Genomic DNA, 12,500 nt, shown 5'->3' with positions numbered 1-12,500 from the left:
CTGCCGAGTTTTGGACTTTTTGTAGTTTATGCAGGAGATACAGAGAACAGCCAGAGAGAAGAGAGTTGCAGTAGTCGAGTTTAGAAAGAACAAAGGCACAGACAAGAGTGTTAGTTGTTTGAGAGGAGAGTGTGTGGCGAATGGTGCTGATCTTACGAAGCTCAAAATAAGCTGCTCTACAGACTAAAGATATATATGTTTGTTAAGGATCATGTCAGATGAAAGGGTGAATCCAAGGTTTCTAGCTGATGGGGAGAAAAGAATGTCGGTGTCGCCTACTTGAACAGAAACGGGTTGGGGAGAGGGAAATGTAGTGTTCTTCTTTTTGCACAGTAAGACTTCAGTCTTATCATCATTCAGCTTAAGTTTGTTATCGATCATCCAAGATTTAACATCAGTGATGCATGTCTGAATGGTCTGGATGGCGGAATGTGTCTCTGCAGGGGGACTGGGTTTATACATGTTTGTATGGTTGTGTGTCTGTGTGTCTGTCTGTCGGTCTGTCTGTCTGAATTCCGTATCTTTCCTCCCTCCTTCCCTTCTCTTTTTTTTCTCCCTGCTCCCTTTCTCGCTTCAGCTCCCCCTGCCCCCCCCCCCCCCCTATCTCCCCGTCCGTCCCCACTCTCTCTCTCTCTCTCTCTCTCTCTCTCTCTCTCTCTCTCTCTCTCTCTCTCTCTCTCTCTCTCTCTCTCCTACATCCCCTGTTCATAGCTCTTGAATCCTGCGTATCAAAGCAGACGATCAGTGACAAGAAGCGACACACGGGAGCCCAAGGTAAAGAATATCTGGAGCCACCTAACCCTCAGGGTTTTCAAGGAAAATCACGCTGGAAAACAAGCACCCAGTTGTTGTTTTTTCCCTTTGTTATCCTTTTCTTCTTTTTGCTTTCAAGGTTCCTCTTCCAAATGCCGTGTCACATAAGTCGCAATAGAAAATCATGCTGGAAAATAAGAACTAGTTTTTCTGTTGTTTTCCTTCTATTCTCTGTGTCCTCATTATTTTGCTTTCTCTGTTGAATGTCGTGTCAGATAATTCGCGAGAATCGCCAGGCGTTGTTTTTGCGGTGATTAATTCCCCGCCATCGTCTGCTTTAAGGCGACATTATCTGTATCATGGATTAGATTTTTTGCCGGGGACGCCATGTTGAATTTGAGTCCATGAACACAATATGCCAGGGAAGATTTGTGTTTCGTTTTTTTCCCCCTTCTTATTTAAGGGAGAGAAAGGGAAAGCAGACGATGACGCACAGGTCGATGATGATACTGAACGAAGAGAAGACTAGACATGTTCATAAAAAAATTACAGCCCCCCCCCCCCCCTTCTCTCTCTCTTTCTCTCTCATACCATAGTGTTTTCTCTATCTCTCTCTCTCTCTCTCTCTCTCTCTCTCTCTCTCTCTCTCTCACACACACACACACACACACACACACCCACCCACACACTCTCTCTCTCTCTCATACCCAAATCTTCTCTATCTCTCTCTTTCTCTCTCTATCTCTCTCTCTCTCTCTCACACACACACACACACTCTCTCTCTCATACCCAAATCTTCTCTCTCTCTCTCTCTCTCTCTCTCTCTCTCATATCCAAATCTTCTCTCTCTCTCTCTCTCTCTCTCTCTCTCTCTCTCTCTCTCTCTCTCTCTCTCTCTCTCTCTCTATCTCTCTCTAATAGATGTTGAAAAAATATGTTCTTGCAATTTTATTTTAGCTACTGGTAATGACTCATTCTAATGTGATCTATATTATGATTCCTATTTCTCCCACCAGCTTTTAAAGACAATTTTACCATGATTCAACATCTCCTCAAATTCCGTTGGTTATTCCCCTTTTCTGGAGTATAATGAAGATGACACCCGGCCTCCACTCTTCTCGAATTCGGTTCTTGACAAAATGAGCATAGTGTGTTTCTAAGCAGTGGCACTGGAATTCTGGATTTCTGTTCAATACTTCTGATTCTGACATGAGAGAAAAGGTTAATTAAAAAGGAATTAATGGAGAAGGATTGCAATAATTCCGGCCCCAACGTTCGGCGAGGGATGTTTTTCCCAGGGTCAACCGCCTGGTCCAGACTCTTCTCGGTGTCCGAACACCCCGTGTGCACGCATGCGCACGATAATGAACCCAAGTTCACAGCGAAAGTCTCTGGGCTTGGAAACGTGAATACATGCATGCAGGAGAGAAAAAAAAGGTAGTGCCCTACTCAGACATGGGAATTAAAAATTAATTGTAAAAAAGGCTGAAAATGTATAACTGAAGACGCGAAGCGTCAAGTCGACGGCGCAAAGCGCCTAGCCTTACTAGGGGGGTTCGGGGGCATGCTCCCCCGGAAATGTTGTTCTCCAAAGAACCCAGATGGTGCAATCTGGTGTCATCTGAGCTCCAAGTTTGCCATTAAATTCTTTTTTTAAAATCAGAGTTTTTAGTACCAATTTTTGCTTTTTTTAAGAAAAAATATATATACATGTATTATATGGTTTAAATTTGTTAAAAAAAATTATCTGTTGAGACAAACAGGAAAATGTAACTTGTAACACAATCTGTGCAATCTGGTTTACTTTCAAACATAACAGTTCAAGTAACTGAGGCGGGCGTTAGCAGTGCGTGAACAAAGTACGGACAGTTTTCACGGGCTTTTGCGCAAAGGCAAAAGTAACCGGTGTTTTTTTTGTGTGCCTCCCTCCTTTATTTTTTCAGCGGACACTTTTGCTTTTTCGGTGGAACAAAAATTTTTTTTGCAGAAATCCGCCGTTCGGCGGACAATTCCCATGCCTGCCTACTGTATGGCAGCTCGCTTTCCCCAGTGACAAACCAGCCCGAATTTCCATGAGAGTAACCTCGCGGGACTATAAGAAATCTTATCCTTTTCCCTTTCTTATCCTTGTTCTTAGAATGAAAACTTATATGGTGTGAACCACAGAATATTCGCTATAGTGTGACCTGTATAGACGACCCCTTCTTGTGGTACAACGATAAAAACAATAATGATGAAAACATATATATCGCGAAACATAAGAACATGTCCATGCTCTCCGCGCTTTTCCACTTAACGTTTTGAGCATCATTGACGTAATGTATCATCCGGATCCATGTATAGTCACTGAATAAAGGTTTCAGATTCAGTCATACAATGCGTCAATAATGCTGTGCTGCTTGGGCTGAGATGTTTTTGTGGGATACAAAAAATGCGATATTTAGCCGAGCTAAAACAAAAAAAATACGATATTTAGCCAAGCTAAAACAAAACAAGTCGCGTAAGGCGAAAATACAATATTTAGTCAAGTAGCTGTCGAACTCACAGAATGAAACTGAACGCAACGCAACGCAGCAAGACCGTATACTCGTACCATCGTCACTCCACCGCCCGTGGCAAAGGCAGTGCACGTGGAATTGACCAGAAGAGCGGGGTATTCGTTGCGCTGAGAAGGATAGCACGCTTTTCTGTACCTCTCTTCGTTTTAACTTTCTGAGCGTGTTTTTAATCCAAACATATCATATCTATATATTTTTGGAATCAGGAACCGACAAGGAATAAGATGAAAGTGTTTTTAAATTGATTTCGAAAAAAAAAATTTGATAATAATTTTTATATATTTAATTTTCAGAGCTTGTTTTTAATCCGAATATAGCATATTTATATGTTTTTGGAATCAGCAAATGATGGAGAATAAGATAAACGTACATTTGGATCGTTTTATAAATTTTTATTTTTTTTTACAATTTTCAGATTTTTAATGACCAAAGTCATTAATTAATTTTTAAGCCACCAAGCTGAAATGCAATACCGAACCCCGGGCTTCGTCGAAGAGTACTTGACCAAAATTTCAACCAATTTGGTTTAAAAATGAGGGCGTGACAGTGCCGCCTCAACTTTCACGAAAAGCCGGATATGACGTCATCAAAGACATTTATCAAAAAAATGAAAACAACGTTCGGGGATTTCATACCCAGGAACTCTCATGTCAAATTTCATAAAGATCGGTCCAGTAGTTTAGTCTGAATCGCTCTACACACACACACACACGCACACACACACACACACACACACACACACGCACGCACATACACCACGACCCTCGTTTCGATTCCCCCTCGATGTTAAAATATTTAGTCAAAACTTGACTAAATATAAAAATACGATATTTAGCCGAGCTAAAACAAAAAAATACGATATTTAGCCGAGCTAAAACAAAAAATACAAACTATATTTGTATTTGATAGAAACAAAGTGGAACTAGCCGTGTTAAACATTGAAATCTGTCACAGCAAAGCACACATATCCAAACTGAATAGACAACTTCCGGAGATAACTCTGTCGGGTTTGTATGGGTTGTGAAAGAGTGAATGCCCTTGATGTTTACTCGCATTCTGATTACATCGCTCAACGGCTATTGCCAATTATCTCTCTGACCGGACGCGTAAGTCCTACGCGAATCTATCAAAACAAGTTATCTCCCATATGTTGTTTGCGAGCCGTGTTCGCGAGACGAAAATAATTGCAGATTGGCCGACTTCGACAGTGATCTCTGTTCTGTTCTTCACAGTTATGATAAAGACATCGTTCTAAGGTCAAAACAAGTCGAAATTTTGGGACTGCTGCCGGAAGGAGACCGTAATATATGGTTGCATCACTACAGAAAAAATCGTCTGCTTCAGCGAACGCCGAAACCAAGCGGTTGATTATCACGTGACATTTTTGTCATATTTAGAGTTGTTTGCACAGTAAATACAGCCGCGAAAAATAGCTCCCTTGAAACTGTTTTACAAATCAATTCCTTTATAATTTAAAAATTACACCATGAAAAATCATTATCAACGATCGCGAATCTGCTTATATCAATAATACATTACAAAAAGCTCTAAATATGTATAAAAACAAAATCGGTTTCCTTGCCAGGAAACTCAAGGCATCCTGTCAGGGAGAGAATGAGCCGAACTCATTTTGACCTGAGGTCAGGATGGTTTACTCGGACAAGCATTGGATGGGCCAATCAATAGCGAGGGGTGTGTCCAAAACACGTGAAGGAGTACGTGTGACTTTATTTGTCAGAGGAAAAGCAATGGTATTCACTTTTTCACAAGGCCAAAAAAAAAATAGGTGTGGTTACGGTAACATATCCAAAAAAAATAGGGTAGGAAGGTAGGCAATCACTTTTTTTTTTAAACTTTTTTTTCTAATGTGTACAAATTAAACCTACTTGACAGGGAAATAAGTGTGCCACTCGGGCGCTTTCGCTTTCATTGCGTTTTCTGCACTCGTTTTCTTGGTTTTTGTGGGGTTTTTTTTACATAGGGTCGGCCCCTAAAAATAGGGTAGGTCGGGTTACCGTAACCACACCTATTTTTTTTTTAGGCCCAACCCATAAAAACCCGACGGAGTTATTTCCGAAATCTTCTATTCCGTGTCCATAGCTCAGGAAACGCGTCATACGAACCTAGCTGGCGCCAAGAAAGTGCCAATGTCCTTCCAACGTGAAGGTCATGCCCACCTCAATTCTCGTTTCTTGAGTGCTAAATCTGATAGAGGAGCTAGGGGCTGGGTAGGGGGATCAGGGGAGAGGGGGGGGGGGATAGAGGACAAGTCAATTTCCGCCTACGTCCCCACTGTATTGCACCCACTTGTCTAACTTGCTTCCTGAAGTTTATGTAAGTGCGAATGATGATTTGGCAGAGGGGTGAGGGGTTTGCGAGGCAGTAATAGACGAAGAGAAAAGGAGTAATAAATATAATGAAGGACAGTGATAAATTTAAACGAGAGAAAACACACAAGTTTTTCCCGTTGATCTAATTATTCCAAAACTCCAAAAGCAAATAAAGGATTCTGTATCGCAGGTGTTTCTTTCTGCCTGCTCGTTTGATTGAAACATAAAGACACGAGGGATTTAGAGTAATGCTTCAACCGAGATAAAGAACAGTGTGAAAAGAAGAAACAATCGGAAATGAGTAGGCATCTGAGAGTGGGTTAACATTTTAATCGCATTTTCACATAAAAACGTGAATATCAGGCACCTGCGTATATTCTTGACGTGAGATTTAAAATCCTGTCTTACTAAACATGCTAAACTAAGAACATCATGAGTTTTATGACAATCGCTTTCTTCAATTTGTGTTTGACAAGAATGAAAGTAGTTGTTGCTTGGTTGTATTTTTTCTCAAGCTACGTCAAAGATCGTTTTATCCTCTTTGAGGCTTACAACAAATTAAAGTAAATTCAACAAACTAATATGGAAATACCTTTTTTTGGTCTGCCTTTGACGCAGATGATGACTTTGGTGAAACCTCATTTGGAAATACAATATATTCTGTTTCAAAAAGAGAATTATGAAATCCGTTGTGGTGGGTTTTTTTTTAATAAATTTTAGAATTTGAAATTAAATTTCCTGAAAATAAGCTTCTTTTATTTTTTGTCATTACAAAATGATAAATTAAAGTTCACCTGAGAATGATTGCCTTTACATTACAAGAGTTTTTGTTGTTGCTACAGTTTACTTGTTTTTGCATCTAAAACACAATTTCTTTTCAAATTTCTAATTATATTCATATTGAGCTTACCCCCCCCCCCCCCCACCCCACCCCCCCCCCCCCCTCGCCATTCCCTGCTCTTGTTCACTCTGTTATACGTAGTCCTCGCTTACTTCACATACAGGAGAGTTATCTGTTTTGTCTTGAAACATAAAAATAAAATCTGCTCGTAGAAAGGTTTTCTTGTGGTTTCTTAAAATATTCATATTGCGTTTCTTCCAATATTCGTTTTTATCCTTCTTCCTCCTCTTCTTCTTTCTGTTTACTTGCAGATTTTTTGGAAAATGCAACACAAAAAGTCGTTCAACTTTTGTCTGCGGGTACAAACTCTTTTCTTTCTAGCTTCCAATTAGTTTTTGTTTGTCCTCTTGAGACCCCCTCCCTCCTAAAAACAACAAAACCATAACCAACGTGGGGGTGATGATGTCTTACGCTGAAGGACATATTAAGTTGAGTCATGTTCATTGTCTAAAATGAGGAAAAACTATCTGTAGATAATTTCAATTAATTTATTGTCGGCATGTTTTTAAAAACAGATTCCCCCAATTTAACCGGGTATCAGTGAGATTTCCGATCGCTTAACCCACCTCCCCGCCGTACGCACGCACACACACACACACACACACACACACACACACACACACACACACACGCACGTACGCACGCACGCACACACACGCACACACACACACACACACACACGCACATACACACACAAACACACACACACACGTACACATATATATATATTTCCACAAGGTGAGGCCATCCCTGTCGTCGTTGTCTCTTTTGTATTCAACAGAATCTTTGGGCAGAATTGGCCTTCAATGCTGAAACTTGACTCGTCGTCAAAGCTAGTCATTTGCACTCCTAGTTCTGTTTTCTGTGACATTTTCCAAATATATATCTGATTATTTCAGTTTTCTGGTAAACTAGATATACACACACCTGCTGCTGGCTTGATTGGTTTTTCATTGTTATTTGAAATACGATTTTGGTTAGATGATTGAGTCTATTTTGGACTTGCCATTGCATTCTTCAACGGTATGCAGCTGGATGTTATTGATACTGAAAAGTCAAATGCATACGTGACATCTTTCAAATAAGACAACACTGATGTATTTAGACAGCATGCAATGTCTGTCTCTGTGTCTCTGTCCCTGTGTCTCTGTCTCTTTCTCTCTGTCCCTTTCTCTCTCTTTTTGTCTCTTTATACATGTTCTTCGTTGTCTATATGGCTCTGTCTCTTTCCCTCTCTGTGCCTGTCTGCCTGTCTGTCTGTCTGTCTGTCATTCTCAATCTACCTCTATCTGTTTCTCTTCCTCTTTCTCTCTTGCTCCTTCTCTCTCTCTCTCTCTCTCTCTCTCTCTCTCTCTCTCTCTCTCTCTCTCTCTCTCTCTCTCTCTCTCTCTCTCTCTCTCTCTCTCTTACTATCTCTATTTCTCTCTCTGTGTGTGTCTCTCTCTCTCTCACTATCTCTATTTCTCTCTGTGTGTCTCTTTGTCTCTGTCTCTCTCTATCTCTTCCTCTCTCTCTCTCTCTCTCTCTCTCTCTCTCTTTCTTTCTCTCTGTCTCTTCCTCTCTTATTAAAAACTTGTGAAACTCTCTCTTTCTGTCTCCATGTCCATCATGTCAGCTAATTGCATTTCCCTAGGGTTATCTTTCTGTTTTTAATAGGTTTGCTTTTTTGCCAGTCTATTACGTTTTCTCTGACCTCTTCGTACTCATTTCACACCCTCCACCCACGGCCTCAGAAGACCCCCTGAGTTCCGGAGACAAGAAATAAAACCCTCCGCCCAGACTCCCCCCACCTTGCTTTTTTTTCATTCGTGCCTCTGTTACTTAATACGTTCTGTCTTGCTGCCCTTTACCTGGTAATTATTTTGATGGAAGGGGTAACCTAATCCTAAAGAAAAGATTAAGCCAGACAGTTGATAGGTTGTAAGGCTAGTTTACAGACCAGACACATTTTCAAGAGCTAAATTCCAACCGTAACTTTTGTCCTCAGGTGACATGATACTGTTCTGCTGTCATAAAACTTAAAACTTTGGAGAAAAAACACGCATTTTTGTTTGTTTCATAAATGTCATTTGTTAAGAGAACAAAGCAAAGGTTTTCAACAAAGGTTAGGGCTGCCCTTTACAAATTCTGCGTGTACAAATAAAAACGGCAAAAGCCGCAAAGTTTGCTTAAAAAGTTCAACTTCAAAGAGCTTCATGTGCATAACATGATGGAAGATAAACCTACATGGAAACTCACACAAAGATTTGATAAAAATGTAATGTCGTCTGATTGCACATTTTCTCAGGTATTTCATGTAAGTATTACCTACATGTATGGTTGCCTTTGCGTAACCAAAACAGGTCCAGGATCGAGCAGCTTGCCACCGACACCTAAATAAATTACTGCCTAATTTACTGTCAGTAGATCCAAAACACTATTGGCTGATAGATAAGTCTAGATTTTTGTGTTTGCGTGCACGTTTATGGCATTTAAAGATTGTTAAAAAAAAGTAAGTCTGTGCAAGTTTATGACATTTAAAGATTGCAAACAATTTAAGTATTAGACTCCTCTCCTGACCACTCTCTTTTGCTTTCGAACAAAGTAAGTCTGTGCAAGTTTATGACATTTAAAGATTGAAAACAATTTAAGTATTAGACTCCTCTCCTGACCACTCTCTTTTGCTTTCGAACATTATAAGTCTGTGCAAGTTTATGACATTCAAGGATTGCCAAAAAGGTTGAGTATTAGACTACCTTCCTGAACACTCTCTTTTGCTTTCGAACATTATTTTGTCAAGTAAATTTAGGCCGTGTCGACCTCGTTTCAAATTTCCGTTGCTTGGATGCCACCTCTTGGCCATTCATCTTCTTTCGTTCTTTTTTTTTTATCTTTTAAATAATGTTTCATTAAGATTGGATATAAACTGAGAAAACAAGACATAAAGTCTGGCTGGAGTTGTCTTTCTTTAGATAAAGATAACTTCGTTGTGCCAGCGGGCACTTGTCTTTAGACCAGCCTTTGTTCTTTAAATGGATGGCAAAATGAAAGCCTTTGAAGATATAGCTGGAAAAACTTGGTAGACAATATCACGCCGTTAAAACGCACTTTGTGACCTTGTTTGTTAGATTTTCTGATGAAAAATGAATGGAAGAGAATTGAAAGGAGATGTAGGGGAGTGGCGGGAGGGGGGGGTGAGAGGGGGGGGGGGGGGCAAGTGAGAGAGATGTTGCTTAGACGAAACCGTAGGCGGCTTAGTTGGAGTCCTGAATATCAAGTGGCATTTCCTGTTGACTTTACAGAACGCGATTGAAGGTGTTTGTTTTTTTTAGATTTGGAGATTTTAAGATTAACTTTTGCCTGAACAAAGGGGAGTTCAAACGAAAGCAAACCCACTTACGTGCCAAGGTGCGGACGAACCCCGAACATTGATATGCGTGTTATACTCTTTCATGAAAGTGTGTTATTTGTGACGGTGTGTGTGTGTGTGTGTGTGCGTGTGTGTGTGTGTGTGTGTGTGTGTGTGTGTGCGTGCGTGCGTGCGTGCGTGCGTGCGTGCGTGCGTGCGTGTGTGTGTGTGTGTTTTCCCAACGTGTATATGAATGGATATTTGTTTTCATTTCATGTTTTCATAGCTCTTTGTATCTGTATACGCAGCAAATACAGATGTTCAGATGGGCGAGCACACTAAATGTCATGAGCTGCAATCATGATGTATAACCTATGCTACTTAGTTCTGATCAAGTTGTAAGGATGCATTAACTAATTTATTCATTCCTTGATTAATTGATTGATTGATTGATTGATTGTTTGATTGATTGATTGATTGATTGATACATTCATTCATTCAGTCAGTCAGTCATTCATTTCTCCTGTCATCCCTTTCCCGATAGACTGCAGAATGCATTTCTTTACGTTGTTTTCTTGATTCGTATAACCGGCTGCGAAACTCTTGATGTAAAACGTATCCTTATTTACAGAATCTACCTGATGCCAGACGAGAGGCGGTATCTGCAGTCAAAGTTCCGCAAGAAAACTTGTAATCCCAAGTTTGAGGAGAGCTACGTATTTCAGGTACGCGAGTTTCTAAGTTTTATTTCAACTTTAACAACAGGCGAAGCTTTGGTGAAACCTAATGTTGATCAGTAGTAGATGAGCAGATACTCTTCAAAAGGGAACTGATGGAAAAATGTCAAATTGTTGACTCTACATCGATCGCTTATTTGGCAGCTAATGCTGCTTTGCTGTGATGTCTCTGTTACTCTTCGATCTAAATATCTGACAAAAAAAACTTTGGAAATGATCACCAACTCAATTTTTCAGGAGTCCTCTCTAAACTCTTGAAATGCTTGCCTTTTGGAATTGGGCTGTATTTTACTTATGAACAATATAGTTATGCAAAGTCCAGTATTCATACGCACACAACCGGACATCTGAATCTTCCCAAATACACTGCATAATTAGGTTCATGGGAACATTTTATGAAGTCGGTTTCTTCAGAGAAAAATCCATCGGTCAGGTTTATTTGTCTTTGGATCCCTTAGAAAAATGTAGGTCGCTGAATGCACAACCATCCCATTGTAGAGGATGAAAGTCGCTCGATTATTTCAATGTTTGTTTGTTCGTTCATGGGCTGAAACTGCCACGGCTTTTACGTGTATGACCGTTTTTACCCCGCCATTTAGGCAGCCATACGCCGCTTTCGGAGGAAGCATGCTGGGTATTTTCGTGTTTCTATAACCCACCGAACTCTGACATGGATTACAGGATCTTTTTCGTGCGCACTTGGTCTTGTGCTTGCGTGTACACACGGGGGTGTTCGGACACCGAGGAGAGTCTGCACACAAAATTGACTGAGAAATAAATCTCTCGCCGAACGTGGGGACGAACTCACGCTGACAGCGGCCAACTGGATACAAATCCAGCGCGCTACCGACTGAGCTATATCCCCGCCCTGACTGAGCTACATCCCCGCCCTGATTATGTCAATGATTGTTATAATTCTCTCAGGTGCCAGGAGACTGGTTCCGCGTAACTCTCACTCTCTCTTATTGCGCATGCCGTAGGGGAAGGGCTCCTAATATGGACCGGCTCCTAATATGGACCACCTCCTGTTCTGACAAATTAACGGCGCTAGAGCGCTCAAAACAATTTCATTGGCTGTATTCAACCTCTCTGGATAACTTGCACATGTCAAAACAGTTGCAGAATCATAAACCTCAAAACCGTGAGGCTTTTTCTCTTTTTTTCACTTTTGGCAGGGTTCACTCTAAATTTGCCGCCTAAAACGGACTTGTTTCTGTCCACAGCCAAAGCTTTTATCACACAAAAATTACTACTTATGACAGCTAAGACCGTATTTGTAAACTTTTAGTAGTGTTGACCCCGAGTTTCTACTGTAAACAGAAAATAATTGCAAAATCTCAAAGTATGTGTAAGTCCCCTAATATGGACCACCTTCAACAAATCGAAGAACATAAGAGCTAAAGGCTATTTTCATTAATTCATTAAGAAGCTTGCTGGAAATAACCTATAACTAGCCCTCGAGATTTAAAAAAAATATAACAAATAGTCTTCTTTTCGTGAAAGTTGATAATTTCACTTATTTTCACTCTGTTTTTGATATGCTTCTTTAGTTTCCTGGTGTGCTTCAAATAATGCTCTCATCAACCTGAAACAGATAAATCTAAAGCATAAATCTAAAGCATATATTAATTAGTCTGACTTGCCCACCAAGTTGTATCATGTTATTTTGAAGTATAGGGGGCTGTTTACAGTGATTCGAGAAGGCCGCTTCACTGGTCCATATTAGGCGCCCAGGCTCCTAATATGGACCATTTGTAATTTTTTCTGTATTTAATTTTTGCTGAATATCGATCAAAGCTATTACACTGTAATTAGGCCTAACGGTTCACCTAAGAGAGAAGGACTACCAAACACAAAATGAAACTTCTCTGCAAGAAAACAGCCTAGTTATCA

At 40.4% G+C, this 12,500-nt stretch overlaps 1 protein-coding gene across 1 annotated transcript in view; it reads left to right on the top strand.

The window, feature by feature from the left end:
• The window catches only part of LOC138954927 (synaptotagmin-15-like), a 44,983-nt gene that overhangs the window by 27,238 nt on the left and 5,245 nt on the right, over positions 1-12,500 (top strand). Inside the window, exon 3 of the mRNA XM_070326674.1 lies at positions 10,502-10,595. Within this exon, the coding sequence (XP_070182775.1) occupies positions 10,502-10,595 (94 nt within the window). The remainder of the gene's footprint in view (positions 1-10,501; positions 10,596-12,500) is intronic.

Source organism: Littorina saxatilis, linkage group LG2 (genome assembly GCF_037325665.1).
Source record: "Littorina saxatilis isolate snail1 linkage group LG2, US_GU_Lsax_2.0, whole genome shotgun sequence".
NCBI classification, from domain to species: Eukaryota; Metazoa; Mollusca; class Gastropoda; order Littorinimorpha; family Littorinidae; genus Littorina; species Littorina saxatilis.
This window is presented reverse-complemented; position numbering and strand designations above follow the sequence as displayed.